Here is a 15,700-nt window from a genome sequence, read left to right as displayed (position 1 = left end):
CTTAGAAATCTGTTAGGTCAGGCTTTTATAATTGTGAGTGCATCATGAGGCAGACATTGGTTATAGTCTCCTAATTCAGCTCAGTGAAACCATTTTAGTGCTGGAAAGGACACTGGGCTAGAAGCAGACAATCTGGGACTTTCGCCTTGACTGTACCACTTATTATATAGGTGATAAGAATATAAAAGTGCTTTTGGAAACCATGAAGCATTTTGTCAATATATGGCTGCACTCATAACACGTTGATTTATGTAAAACTGTTTGGTTTGGTTTGGTACTGGCGACTGGACCCAGGGCCATTCCACCTCCAAGCTATGCCCCTGGCCCTTTTTTACTATTTTGTATTGAAACAAGATCTTGCCAAGTTGCTGAGAGTTCGCTACATTGCTAAGGCTGCCCTTGAACCTGTGATCTTCCTGTCTCAGCCCAGATACTGGGATTACAGGTGTGTGCCACCATGCCTGGCTATGTGAAACTATGGATGATTAAAATTTGAACTATTCTGGCCGGGCGTGGTGGCGCACGCTTGTAATCCCCGCACTTGGGAGGCAGAGACAGGAGGATCGCGCAGGTTCAAAGCCAGCCGCGCGCGCTGGCTTAGGAGACCCTGTTTCCAAATGAAAAAGTATAAAAATAGGTCTGGGAGTGTAGCCCGGAGGTAGAACGGCTCCCAGGAACCCCAGTACCACACACACACACACACACACACAAATTTTGAACTATTCTGGAAGGTGCTTATTAAAGACAATTTAATTGGAATTTTAGGTGATAAAGGGAGTTAAATATTTTAGGCAAGATAGGGGTGAAGTTAGTTGGTTATTTGGGGTTTTTTTGTGTTGTTTGTTTGTTTGTTTGTTTGTTTGTTTGTTTGTTTGTTTTGTGTGTGGTACTGGGGGTGGAACCCAGGGGCTTTCTACCTCCAGGCTATACTCCCAGACCTATTTTATACTTTATTTGGAAACAGGGTCTCACTAAGTTGCTGAGAGCCTTACTAAGTAGCTGAGGCTGGCTTCGAGCCTGCGTGATCCTCCTGTCTCAGCCTCCCAAGCACAGGGATTAAAAGTGTGTGTCACCACGCCCAGCAGTTTATTTGGGGTTTTTTGGGGGAGATACTGTGGATTGAACCCACCAGGGGCATTCTACCTCCTAGCTATATCCCTAGCCCTTTTTTATTTTTTATTTTGAAGTAGGGTCTTGTTAAGTTGCTAAGGGTCTTACTAAGTTTCCAAGGCTGGCCTCAAACCTCCAATTCTCTTGTCTCAGCCTCCCAAGTGTTTAGATTACAGGGGTGTGCCACCACACCTAGCTGGGTACTTGAGTTTTTTAAACAAGTGGAGGAGCTCTCAAGAAGGCAGATATGTCCTGTCTATCAAGAATCTCTCCATAGAATTAGTTTCCCTAAACCACCATTTCCTGAAGTATGCTCCACAAAACATAAAACTCTTCATATTTTAATATCTAGTTTATGTTTCTAATTTATTTCTGAGTCAGATTAGTTTATAATGTATGCTTAAAGAAAGGTAGATATGGGTGATTTAATATAAGACATAATAGAAATTTTTACTTACTAATCTTCATTGTGGAGATCCAAAAAGGAAACTATAGCAGTCTTTCATAAAACGTGTGTGTGTGTGTGTGTGTGTGTGTTGTACTCAGGAATGAACCCAGGTAGGGTCCTCTGAGCTACACCTGAAGGCCCATTATGTATGTATGTATGTATGTATGTATGTATGTATGTATGTATTTTTATTCTTGAAGCAGGGTCTCACTAGGTTGCTGAAGCTTGCCTCAAGCTGTGATCCTGCTCTCTCAGCCTCCCAAGAACTGGATTACAGGCGCGCACCACGCCTGGCTGCAACATATTTTTATTATAAAACTTGTCTAAAATGTACATCTTGAGAATAATGTTCTAGAGAGCCCAATTGAGAAAACACTGTGTTTTCAAGTTTTCTTTCTTTCTTTCAAGCTCAAATTGCATAGAAGATGCGTACAATTTAATAAGTGGATTGTTTTCCCTTCCTTCAAATGTGTCCCACCTACCATATCTTTCTGTCTACAGAGGGTTTGGGGTGGGTCCAGGAGACAGCTGCATATCCATGATGGTGAAGGGACACTGAGGGTGTGGTTGATATTCCAGAGAGAGAGAAAGAGAGTTAGAAACATTTTTTTTCAGGGCTGGGAATTGAACTGAGGGTCTAGCACATGCTAGGCAAATATTCTACCAATGAGCTAAACCCCCAGGCTCAGTACTTATAATTCCTATCTTTTCATTATTTGAAATTGTCTCTGCAAGGTGTGGTGGCGCACACTTGTAATTCCAGTACTTGGGAGGCTAAGGCAGGAGGATTGTGGGTTTGCAGCCAGCCTCAGCTACTTAGTGAGGCCCTCCACAACTTAGTGAGACCCTGTTTCAAAATAAAGAATAAAAAATAGGGCTGGGGGTGTAGCTCAGAGGTACAGTGAGTGCCCCTGGGTTCAATCTCCAGTACCGCAAGAAAAAAAAAAATAAAAAATTAGCTGTCTCATCTTTCTAAAATATCATCTAAAATGTCTGTATATAACAAAGAAAATAAATTTGAAATACCATTGACAAATCATATTTCCTTGTCTCTTTTTTAGCTTAATAGTGAGAATCAGAGAGACTGATTTTCAGTTTGCCAAATTGGTGCTTTCTAATACTTTCAAGTAAACAACATTGTGGTAGCGAAGCCACAGCATGTATGCTTTGAAAAGCACGCAGTTTAAAATGACCCTTTTCCAGTTTAATCAGATGTTATCCACTGCACTTTTCATTGCAAGCTCCTCAAGTACTTGGCATATTTAATCATCTCTCTCCCCCACTCTTAACTGGAAACACACTGGGCCTGAATTTGCTGGAGACTACCAAAAGCGTGACGCTTCTAGTCTGCATGAAGATCTGCAGACCTTACAACCACACGAACAGAAGTATCGGTGACACTGCACTTCATCCCCGACTCCCGGGATGACACGCAGGAGTGGGTCTCTGACGGCTTGTCCCAGGCCGTCACTGCACCTGGTCTTAGTCTGGGACTCCTACAGCCCGGCCTTTATCTTGCTGCTATTACCTGCCCCTGCCTGATCTGGCTGGAAAACTTCTAGCGGTAATCTCAGAGCCTTTGACTAGAAGTAGCTTCTTAAAGGGAATTTAGGTCATCTAAAGAAAGAGAAAGACCGTCTTCAAATAGGCTAGGACCTTTTTATTGAGGCTGCCCTTCACAGTTGTAAGCCCTGATCTCTCCTGGCCTGTTGTCTTTTCATGTCTGATCCATTCGAATTTTGGTCATTTTTATTTTTATTTTTTGTGGTACCAAGAATGGAACCCAAGGGCAATCTAACTCCAAGCTATACCCCATCCCTTTTTTAAAATTATTTTTTTTTGTTTTGAAACAAGGTCTCTCTAGGTCTTTAGGTGTCTGCTGAGAGTCCAGCTACATTGCTGAGGCTGTCCTCGAACTGTGATCCTCCTGTCTCAGCAATCCCAAGTACTGGGATTATAGGCATGCGCCACCACACCCTGCTTTTATCGTTGTTAATATGAGAAGTCTTAGAATGGTTAAAATACTTTTCTTTCCTGCTGTTTGAGTGTAGAGGTTGTAAGATAAATAATCAGAAAAGACTATCACTGTGTTTTACTGGTTACTTCAGTAGAATGAATAGTTCAGATTCTTTAACTTTAGAAGTCAGATAGGATTGGTCAGTTAGTGATTTTTTTCTCCTCCTCCTCCTCCTCTTCCTCCTCCTCTTCCTCCTCTTCCTCCTCTTCCTCCTCCTCTTCTTCTTCTTCTTCTACTTCTTCTTCTTCTTCTTCTTCTTCTACTTCTTCTTCTTCTTCTTCTTCTTCTTCTTCTTCTTCTTCTTCTTCTTCTTCTTCGTGTGTGTGTGTGTGTGTGTGTGTGTGTGTGTGTGTGTGTTTGTGTGTGTGGTACTGGGGATTGAACCCAGAGGCACTCTACCTCCACATTATACCCCCAGCCCAATTATATTCCTTATTTGGAAAGAAGATCTTGCTAGGTTGCTAAGATCCTCACTGCATTGCTGAGGCTGGCTGTGAACCTGTGATCCTCATGTCTTAGTCTCCCAAGTCCTGGGATACAAGCGTGCACTACCTCGCCCACCTTAGCTATTTCTTATAAGTACCTCATGCTAACTGATTGCACCACTGGAGCTACTCTTAGCTACTTCTTGGTGAGTGCTAATTCCTACTTGGAAGAGCTGGACCAAACCCTCACTGAGGCCGGTGACTTGTGGCATGGCCAGGACGTTGTGCTCCTGTTTACCTTTAAGGGTGATGTCATGATAACTGCAGTTCACAGATGTTTAATCGTTTTCCACCCTTTGTGCTCCATATGATACACTCTTGTAGTATTTGTACTTGGCTGTAGCCTGGTCCATGGCCATGTCTCCAGACCCTTCCCAAACAGCAAGACAGGAAGCCCAGCTGAGGGTGCATCCGTGCACTTGTGTGGGATGCAGTCAGCTGATCTCTCTGTATTTCATGGAAAAGTCAAGATATCTGAAGGCCACACAGAGCAGCACGGATCTCTGCACTCTATAAACATAGAGCTGTCAACCGACCCCGCCATGTACCACAGGCACGTTTTGAACTAGGGGAGAAACACAGGATAATTTTAAACCTTTTATCCCTTAGCACCTCGGAATATGAATGATGGCATCCTATGTAAAGGAAAAAGAAAATAAATCCAAACCATTTCCCCTACAGTTATTTTTTAAACTCTACCCCAGTTCACTTCTAAAATTAATAATGGTAAAAATTTCCTCTATCTGGAAGATTGAGGATAATTCTCTTGCTAAGGAAAAGCAATTTTCATAAAGCTACTTTACTAGGCTCTGTCATCTGTGTCTAAATAGCAGTATTCCAGCCCCGCTTGTTGAAAAACTAAAAGGCAGCGTTTTGAGATTCTCAGGGCAGCCTGCGGGACTTGCAAGAGAATGTTAATGAAATTGCTGTGGTTTTTAGGCCTGGATGTTGTTATGCTGAAAATCTTTGAGCATTCCAAAGTAATGGGTTTTTCAAGATGTCATCATAGCTCCAGGTGACAGGAAGTGACCCATGAAGCGACAGGGCCCATCATGGAATGCCCAGGATGACATAAGACAAGTCTAAAACCAGGGACACTCACACCCAACTCTTCACTTTTTAAACACTTTTCCTTTAAATAACTTAAAAACTTAAAGTATTCAGTGCTGCTCTTTCCCTAGCCATTGCATAGCATATTAAAAAACAAAACTTGGATGCATTATGACTGAAAATGTCCATCCGATTTGACTATGAAGAGATGAGTTTGTGGCTTTGGTCAAACTGATTTTTTAAAGACCCAGCATAACCCCAATGTGCTTTCAAAATATGGGTTGTCAGCCGGGCGTGGTGGCGCACGCCTGTAATCCCCGCGCTTGGGAGGTGGAGACAGGAGGATCACACAGGTTTGAAGCCAGTGTGGCTGGCTTAAGAGACCCTGTTTCCAAATAAAAACTATAAAATAGGTCTGGGACTGTAACCCAGAGGTAGAAGGGTTTCCAGGAACCCCAGTACCACCCAAAAGAAAAAAAAATGGCTTGTCCTGATTCTAAATGGGATCATGTTGAAGCACCAGGGGTCCTAGATGTACTGTGTAAATGAAGCCACCATAGTAACTCACTCATCCTTTTGTGTGTGTGTGGTGCTAAGGATAAAACTTAGGAATGTTCCACCTCCAAGCCATACCCCTAGCTTTTTTTTTTTTTTGCAGTACTGGGGGTGAGCTGGCTTCAAACCTGTGTGATCCTCTTGTCTCAGCCTCCCAAGCGTGAGGATTACAAGTGTGCGCCACCATGCCCAGCTCAAACCCACCAACTTTTTAAGACCCTCAGCAACTTAGTGGGACCCTGTTTCAAAGGAAAATATAAGCCAGGCATGGTATCGCGTGCTTGTAATCCCAGCATTTGGGAGGCTAAGACCTGAGGATTGCAGTTCATGGACAGCCTCAGCTACTTAGTGAGGCACTCTGCAACTCAGTGAGACCCTATTTCCAAATAAAATATAAAATAGGGCTGGGATTATAGCCCGGAGGTAGAAAGCCCCTGAGTTCCACCTCCAGTACCACAAAAAAAAAAAAAAAAAAAAAAAAGTTGTTTGGAATTGGCTTTGAACCTGTGACACTCCTTCCTCAGCCTCCCAAATACTGGGATTACAGGTATGTGCACCACGACTGGAGGTAAATCACCATTATTTTTAGAAGCAATATGTTCCCTCAGGTTTTCTCAGATCTCCAGAATATATTCTAAAAAATAATGAACTTGGATTGGAATTTCTCCCTGTTGGTCAGAAAGTGTTCTAACCTTTCAGTTTAGAAATGTTCTTGTCTTGCTTGGCATGGTAGCAAGTGCTTGTAATCCCAATACTTAGAGGCTGAGAGAGGAGGACCACAGGTTTGCAACCAGCCTCAGCTACTTAGTAAGACCCTGTTTCAAAATAATTAAAAAAAAATAGGGCTGGGGGTGCAGCTTGGCGGTAGCCTGTGTCCACATTTACGTCAGCAGCTTACTTACTGGTCAGTTCATCAGCGTCAGCTGATTTCTTATATCTCTCTTCCTTGGGTGCTTCTCTTCATGGTCTGATCTCTGTAGCCAAGTGAGTTAAAATTTTAAAGAAACTAAATTTCTCATGACCAAGTTGTACCTCTTTACCCCATATGCCTCACAGAATATTTCTGAAGCAAACACCTGGCGTGTTCGCTCGCACCATCTTTTAGTGTGGGGCACCTTAAACACAGTCTTCTTCTTGTAGCTCGTTCTCTTTTGTTGATTTACATTTTCAGAGGTTCTCCTTGGCGGCTGCCTTTGCGGGGCCCCAGTAGTGAACTCACGTCTGTGTCTGGGTGATGTTGAGTCACGGTGCGTGTCTCATCTTTGGGCCCGCCTCTCCTCTTCAGATCAGCACCTTCTAGACAGGGGCCCAGAGCCACTTTGTAGTAACAGCACCACTCACTCACCTGGGAGACGATCCTCTGGAAAGTTTCAGAAGGGGTCCCTGAGAGTAATGCAAAGACCACACCCTTTATTTACAGTCATATTGGCTGGCTTTTAATGTAAGGCTTCTAATAAAATTGACCTACTAGCTTTCATATCAAAATGATAACGACTTGAAACCGCCCACTTGTAAAGGGTGATTGAAAGCTGGCGTGGTGGCACACATTTGTAAACTCGGTACTTAGGAGACTGAGACAGGAGGATCACAGGCTTACAGCCAGCCTCAGCAACCTAGCAAGGCCCTCCGCAGCTTAGGAAGACCCTGTTTCAAATTAAAAACTAAAACAGGTTTGGGAGTGTAGCTCAGAGGTAGAATGCCCCTGGTTCAAAAGTAGTAACACACACACACATACACACACACACACACACACACACACACACACACACAAAGGGAGGGTTGTAAGATGTGATTAGAAGTGATAACAGGCCAGCCGTGGTGGTGCATGCTTGTAATCCCAGCATTTGGGAGGCTGAGAAGAGGATCCGGGTTCGCAGCCAGCCTCAGCTAATTAGTGAGGCCCTTTGCAACTCAGTGAGACCCTGCTTCAAAATAAAGAATAAAAAATAGGGCTGGAGGTGTAGCTCGGAGGTAGAATGCCACTGGATTCCACCCCCAGTACCGCACACACACAATTTTGATAACAGCGAGATTTGGAAGAGGGGCAGAGAAAGTGAGAACTTCCCCTTGTACTGTGTCAGCTGGCACTACTGCAAAGGATGTTGACAGTGTCTCCTCCTTAGGAGGAAACAGGACAAATTTTAGCATGATATTCATTAAATAACAGAAATTCAAGATGTTTTAGCACCAAAAAGGAAAAGTGTCTGACCTTGAAAAAGTAACTTACAAGGAATGTGTTATTCCATAGGAAGCTGATGAGTAAGGCATCGCGGGCAGCGTCACCATGGGTCCTCAGGATGTGTCTTCTTCTTTTTTTTTTTTTTTTTTTTTTTTTGTTGGTACTGGGGTTCCTGGAAGCCCTTCTGCCTCCGGGCTACACTCCCAGACCTATTTTTTATATTTTTTATTTGGAAACAGGGTCTCTTCAGCCAGCACGATCCTCCTATCTCCGCCTCCCAAGCTAGGATGTATCTTCTTTTTTTTTTTTTTTTGGTGGTACTGGGGTTCCTGGAAGCCCTTCTACCTCCGGGCTACGCTCCCAGACCTATTTTATATTTTTGAAACAGGGTCTCTTACGCCAGCGCGGCTGGCCTCGAACCTGCACGATCCTCCTGTCTCCGCCTCCTGAGCGCAGGGATTACAAGCCTGCGCCACCACGCCCGGCAGGACGTATCTTCTGAAGCGCTAAGTTGACTTGATCCCGAGAAGCCCTCGTCAGTAGGAGCCTGGCCTTAGACAGAGGTGCCGCCTTGCTCAGATACATCACATGCCTGGCCTGCTCGTGTTCGGCATTTTATACTTTGTATTGGGTATTTCTACCCATCAGTCTCCTCCTCCTCCTCCTCTCCTTCTTTTGATACCAGGGGTACTCTATCTCTGAGCTGTACCCCCAGCCCTTATTTTTTTGTTTTGAAACAAGGTCTCACTAGATTGCTGAGAGTCTCACTAAGTCACTGAGGCTGGTCTTGAACCTGTAGTCCTCCTATCTCAACCTCCCAAGTACTGGGATTACAGGTGTGCACCACACACACGGAGCTCCCGCAATCCTTTCATATCAACTGGTAGAGCCCTAACTAAGTTGTTCCATGTGGATATATGTATATATATATGTATATGTATATGTATATATATATGTATAATTTATTTATTTTTGGTGGTACTGGGGTTCCTGGAAGCCCTTCTACCTCCGGGCTACACTCCCAGACCTATTTTATATTTTTGAAACAGGGTCTCTTAAGCCAGCGCGGCTGGCTTCGAACCTGTGCGATCCTCCTGTCTCCGCCTCCCAAGCTTGGGGATTACAAGCGTGCGCCACCACACCCGGTTTATGTAGATAGATATTTTATTCAACCATTTTCCTGTAATTTTCCTTATAGCTTTTTTTCTGCTCTGAACAGAAGATATGCTCAGTAGATGTATTTACGTGTATCCTCATAGCTGGTGATTCTGTTTCCAAGTTTTGGGGATGGCAGCACAGTAAGATTATTGGGTTGAGAGCCTTATAGGGTTTTTTGTGGTATTTTGTTTTATTTTAGTACAGTGCTGGGAATCAAATGCAGGGCCTCACATGCTACTGTGAAGTTATCCAGCAGTCAAGCACTCTACCACTGACCTATACTCCCCAGCCCTCAGTATACATAGTTTTTAATTTTAAGAATTTGCTAGTTTGAAGCTGAACATGGAAGCACATACCTGTAATCCCAGTACTTGGAAGACTGAGACAGATTTAAAGCCAGCCTCAGTGATTTAGCAAGGCTCTCAGCAACTTAGCAAAACCCTGTTTCCGTATAAAAAATAAAATAGGGCTGGAGGTATAGCTTGGAGGTAGAATGTCCCTGGGTTCAATCCCCAGCACCACAAAATTTTTTTTTTTGCTAATTTGAGATGGATGCAATGGTGCACAACTGTAGTCACCAATGGCCATCAACAGATTAATGAATGAGTAAAATGTGGTGTCTACTGTGGAATATTACTTACACATGAAGAGCAGTGAAGTACTGCTGCAAGCCACAGTGTGGGTGAGTGGTTCTGATTCTACGAAATACCCAGAATAAATAAACCCATGGACGGAGTGTGGATTGGTCCTTGCCAGGCCCTGGGAGGGGGCGGAGGGGAGTAACTACCTAGCTGGCACGGGGTGAGGTTGCACCGCTATTACTGTGGCCTCGTTTGGACCCAGGCGAGCTGGCTCCTAGCCACTGCCTTGGAATTGGGTGAAGAAGTGACGTTAGGGCTTTTTTCTGAATCCCCCTCGCTGACACCTGAGCTCGGAAGGAGAGGCAGACAGCCGGAGGCGCCGGTGTGAGCCTTGCCAGGAGGGTCTTCCAAGTAGAAAGTCGGGCTCACGGCCAGGGGCAAGTGTCGCAGATGAGCAAACAGGTCTCGGAGGGAGAGGAGCGCAGCGTCCAGCCCGCCTGCCGCTGGTGAGCCCCTCCAGCCCCCAGGGCAGCCCAGATGGCCAGCCACGTGTGCTAGGCCACGGCTGCTCCTCCCCGCGGGCTGAGGTGCAGGGCGGGCTCCGATGGACCCCACCTCTCTGCTCTTTCCTAATATCCAGGTGGGAAGACTTAAGGTCGGTGACGACGTCCCTTCTCGGAGGCTCTCGGAAGGGGACGCAGGCGCACTGTGCTAACTTTTGTTCTTCTTTACTTTGGGTTTTCATGTCATATGGTTTTGCTTCATTTTTATTTTTAAGTACTCCCCAAAGGGCAGTGATAGTTCTCTATTGAAGCCAGGCACGGTGGCACACATATAATCCCAGTACTTGGGATGCTGAGACAGAAGGCTCGCAGGCTCATGGCCAGCCTCCGCAGTTTACTGAGGCCCTCCACAACTTAATGAGACCCTGTTTCAAAAAAATTAAATTGGGCTGGGGGAATAGCTCAGATGCAGAATACCGCTGGGTTTAATCAAGTACCACCTCCCCCCCCCAAAAAAAAACTGTCAAAACTTCCAGTCTTGAGGGAGATGAAAGCAATAGAGAGAAAAAATTAAAAGTCTTATTTATTTATTTATTTATTTTTTTGGTGGCACTGGGGTTCCTGGAAACCCTTCTAACTCCGGGCTACACTCCCAGACCTATTTTATATTTTTATTTGGAAACAGGGTCTCTTAAACCAGCGAGGCTGGCTTCGAACCTGTGTGATCCTCCTGTCTCCACCTCCCAAGGACAGGGATTACAAGCGTGCACCACCACGCCCGGCTTAAAAGTCTTAATTATGATGCAGTTTTTAATACCCGCCCCGGTCTCTCCCTCCCCCTGCAGTCTGTGGTGTTCGACATGATGCTTCAATGTTGGTCTTTTGAAAGCCTTGTCATTTGGGACACAGATGCCCAGAGCCTCCCAGGAGTATCTCCTTCTGCCCTCCTTCCACCCACTCCCCTTGGGCGACCCTTCTCCAAGAGCATCCGGAAGCATGTGCCTTGCCCTTTCCCTTTTCCCGTGTCGGGCTTTTGTCCTTGCTGGTTCCTGGCCCGGCTGTGTCCTGCTGTGCTGTGCAGCCTCAGGACAGGCCCTGCGTGCATCCTCACCAGCACCCTCCCGTGTGGACACCGAGAGAGCAGCGCAGGGCCTGAGAGAGGCTGAGAACCGGCCGACCCCCACACAGAGTCCACGCTAGGAGGCTGTGAGGAAGCTCGCTAACCCGCCTCTCCCTGTCTTTTCTCCTCGGGTCCAGGTGGAAGTGAAGCCGTACGTGCTGGATGATCAGATGTGTGACGAGTGCCAGGGCACACGCTGCGGTGGGAAGTTCGCCCCGTTCTTCTGTGCCAACGTCACCTGTCTGCAGTATTACTGCGAATACTGCTGGGCCAGCATACATTCCCGGGCCGGGCGGGAGTTCCACAAGCCCCTGGTGAAGGAGGGCGGCGATCGCCCTCGGCACGTGCCCTTCCGCTGGAGCTGAGCCCGGGCGACCCAGCCACAAGTACTGGAGTGGAAGCAAGGAGGGAAAAGAGAGGGCACCGCCTCAGGGCTTACAGTGTTCTGGAAATCTGTGCATTCGTTCTCGATTTTTAAAGAAGAAATGGGTCTTTTTATTACTATTATTATTATTTACAGTCATATTACTGAACTCAGTGTCCAGTATAATGCAAAATTGCAGAGTGTATCACGAACGGTACTGACTTGCACTTTGATTCCCACCTTCGTCTGCTGGTACCTTAATTTCTCACACCTAAGTTGTCACTCATGACAGTGCGTAGACCGCCATCCTCATCAGCGGCCATCAGGTTGATGTCTGTGACTCTTTTGTTTGCTGTTGTGTTGTTGTTTTGATTGTTTTCAAACTGGAGCATGCACTTATTTTCAGAAACTTAGAGAGTTGCCCCTAGGACAAGACTTACCAAAGGTAATAACTCGTGAGTAGGTGGCAGATGTAGCAAAATCTTCACAATTCAGCAATCATTAGCTGGGGTCGTTTAGAATAAGGATAACCCTTAATGAAAATAAGCCTTTCGTTGCTCTGTATTTTGACGTGTAAGGATACCTCATAAGCTGGATCTTTATTTTTCCTTCATGTTTGATTTGTGTTTTGCTGAGGACTTTGGTTAGATCTTTTAGTGTTACGTAAATTGATGCTGCGATAGCTTTTGCTGCTATTAAAATGGTATTGTTAATACCATAATACTCTATTCAGGCTAAAGTATCAATTTAAAACAGAAACAAAAACCCAACAACACACTCTTGTGATTTAGGGATAGAGTCAGCTGCGGAGAGGAGACCGGAACAGACTGGAGAAGCGTCGGTGGAGGGTCACTATATCTGACTGCATGTTTACTTAACCAGGTTGCTGCATGCAATAAATTTTATATCCAATGTCTAGTATAAAACCTTCCCACAATGCACAAATTAAGAATCTATATAAGCTATAAAATACTCATTTTTTTTAAAAAAAGATTTTTTTCATTCAAAGAATTGGTAATCGATCGGAGGAAGGCATGCCTCAATAAACGGAATGCTTCTGAATAGGAAGAGCCCATAACAGATGACCTATATTACAACCAATATAAAACCTAGGTGTAGGATACTCTTAAAGCAAATTCGTGGATGGTAGATGAAGTACTTTGCGGTGCTCTGTTATATATTGTGCAATTTATTTTATAGAGTAAAGTGATTATGTCTAACTGTGATCAAACTTAACTGTTTAAAGCCTCTGTGTCAGACATTAACGAACTTGACAGTTCATAACTGGCATATTATTAAGTAACACATGAGCTCTTAGTTACAGTCTCCTAGTGCTTGCACCATTTTACAGAGCTTCAGACCTTGTCCAGAAAACCAAAGAGCTCATCTTAGCTTACAAACACTGAGACTATACACAGTATCTGGAGACGAGCTGTCAGACTGACAAGCTAGGCACATCTCTGCGAAGGTTGTGTGATGGCGATGCTAAAGAAATGTCTGTCTCAACGAGAGGGCCGGGGCAGAGTTGCTGTCTGGGTGAGAAGTTAACTACTTAATTCCCTGGATTTATCCTGTAAAGCTTGAATAGAAAAATCAGACCTGCTAGTTCTACCGTGGACATTTTTTTAGCATTCACTCCTGGGCTGCAGATAGTAATATATAAACACACACAATGATCGTGAGACGACGTCAATCTTTTTTTTAACTCTTCTTCCTATGTTTTGGAGTTCTGGGGACAATCTGACTGGATATGACACTGCAGAATAGATTTAAGTCACTGTGTTTTATGTGCTGTGATGTCCTTGTACTGTCTTAAGTTACTATTGCTGGTTTTTGTTTTGTTTTCTCCTGTGTTTAGTTGCAATTACTGGCTCTCAAGCTATCATTTGTTTTCAAAAAGGAAAAACAAAATAGTTTTTTACTGGATTAAAAACGCTTACTAGGTCCTCCCCATTTGAGGTCACCTCTGGGCCTGTGGGTAACACGCGCTGTTTTCCAGCCCAGGTGTGTTTTTTGTTTGTTTGGGTTTTTTCTATGTTTGTGGTTTTGTTTTGTTTTTCATCTCTACAAGAAATTATGTTATGTACTACTCCTTTTTGTATTCTAGATGGTTTTCAAAAGTTGGCTGAAGATTTTTGTTGTTGTTGTTTTTAAGGAAAAAGGCATGCTTTCTGACTGACATGATCTTTTGCAATACCTCAATTTTGAAATATAGGAAAGAAAATGATATTTTCTAAGTAAGTTTATTCAGAAAATATATATTAATTTAATTCTGCAAGAAAATGATTTAACAGATGGGTAACTTTATTTTTTTCATGCTTATTTGTGTTTTTTGAAAATGAAGTTAGAGCTTTATAACTATAATATTAAAGATCATATCTAACCTACAGAAATCTACCTAATTATGTGAAAGAAGCAAAACTTTTGAAGAAGCACCCCTCTTTCATGTACTAAAATAACACTGAGATTAAGAAAAAACAACAAAAAGCTGGAAGATTGGCCAGCATAAAGCTGGAGTGGAGACAAAAAAAAGTAACACCGTCGTGAAGCATAGGTTACAAAAAAATAAACTCCATTTGGTGCTGAATGTTGTGAGCAGAAGGTGGAAACTACTTTCCCTTAATTTGTATATTTATAATCAAGCGTTGATTGTGCACGACTGACCAGGATTGTGAAAGAGTTCTTCTGTTTGTATTTTTTTAAAGAGAACTTTTTTAGTTTATTAAATTATAACACGTTCCCTTTTGTTTTGTAAATAAATGTGCCCCCCGAGTTCTTAATGTTATATGAAAAAAAGAGAGGGTCCTTCAAAAAAATTATTTTTTAAAACACAGAGGTGTTCTGACCTGCAGCTTGACTGGGAGCCCCTGGGTAACAGGTCCCGCCGTGGCCTTTCCTTGATGTGACACTTGAACTAGTCGATTTTTTGAAGGCTATAACCTAACCTCGACTATTTGTTGTTATGTGCAATACTGTTTGTACTGTTTGTATAAAAAATAGAAAAAAAAAGAAAAGAAAAAAGGCATAAATCTTTATTGCAGATTTATTTTCATTGCAAACTTTAGACATTGTGATTCACTGAAATCATTTTTCTACTGTCAAATATGTACCTTTTCTTCATGCTGGTATTTTTTCAATAGTAATGTAGCCTTTGTACTGAGACAAATTTTCATTGTTATTTTTAGAAAGATTTTTTGCTAAGAAAAAAATTAAACATATTTACATATTTTTCATTTTATTTCGTATTTTCTTTAAGGAGTGCTTTCTCAATCATTAATAGAGTTGTTTCTGGGAGGGACTTTCATATCTGGTCAATGTCATAATATTATTTTGTATTTTTACTTGGAATAAATTAATTTTATGATGCTAATTCTTTAAAAGTTTATTTTTTTCATTTTCAGTTATTTTTGAAGCTAAAACCTTTGTAATATTGTTACTAAAGTGTCTAGTTTTTTGAAATGCAAAGCTTTATGTATTAACTTGCTGATGTGGTTTACAATAGTGTGACGATGAAAACGGTTGGTTATGTAACGTGATTGGAAATGTGACGGATAATTGGGTAATAAAATGACCGAATGAGCAGAACATGTGAAATGTTGACAAGCCTTTTCCTTTGTTACAGTGGTTTAGTGTAAGACTAGGGATGTCACAGTACAGGTCTCTAGGGATGTCACAGTGGATTTATACAACACCAGGTGCAGCCGAATCTGTGGTCCTGACATCGAAGTCACCCGACTGAAATACCCTGGGCTTAAAGCCCATCCAGGTCAACAGAATGTTACATTGCTTTCTCCTCCCCCTCTGACTCTTCATTGTGTCGTGTGTGTGTGTGTGTGTGTGTGTGTGTGTGTGTGTGTGTGTGTGTACGCGTGCACGCACGCGTGTGTGTGTGAGATTCTGCCACCAGTTGCCGTCCACGTGTGAGATGGTGCTTTTCTGTCCTGAATCTTTTACATGCATCTACAGTGGCAACATCTGGGAGCCAGAGAAGGTCGCTCTGCGCGGCGTGGCGTAGACCTCAGCTGCCATGGCTCGCCCGTGTGTCCCAGCAAGGGTTGGTTAGCGGCACTCAGGTGTCACCACTGTACATGGACACTGTGCGTGCGTCGTCTGCATCCTCCTCCACACCC

General features: G+C 43.5%; 1 protein-coding gene across 6 annotated transcripts in view; it reads left to right on the top strand.

The window, feature by feature from the left end:
* Nucleotides 1–11,571, top strand: part of CPEB3 (cytoplasmic polyadenylation element binding protein 3) — a gene marked incomplete at both ends in the record, with an annotated part of 160,223 nt that extends 148,652 nt beyond the window's left edge. For all 6 annotated transcript variants that reach the window (XM_080694083.1, XM_080694082.1, XM_080694084.1 and 3 more), the window contains one exon: nt 11,344–11,571. In XM_080694083.1, the coding sequence (XP_080550209.1) occupies nt 11,344–11,571 (228 nt within the window). The remainder of the gene's footprint in view (nt 1–11,343) is intronic.
* Between the last annotated feature and the right edge of the window lie 4,129 nt (nt 11,572–15,700).

This window comes from Muscardinus avellanarius, assembly GCF_963383645.1.
Source record: "Muscardinus avellanarius genome assembly, chromosome: 4".
Taxonomy (NCBI): Eukaryota; Metazoa; Chordata; class Mammalia; order Rodentia; family Gliridae; genus Muscardinus; species Muscardinus avellanarius.
The sequence above is the reverse complement of the archived record's forward strand: the minus strand, read 5'-3'. Positions and strand labels throughout refer to the sequence as shown.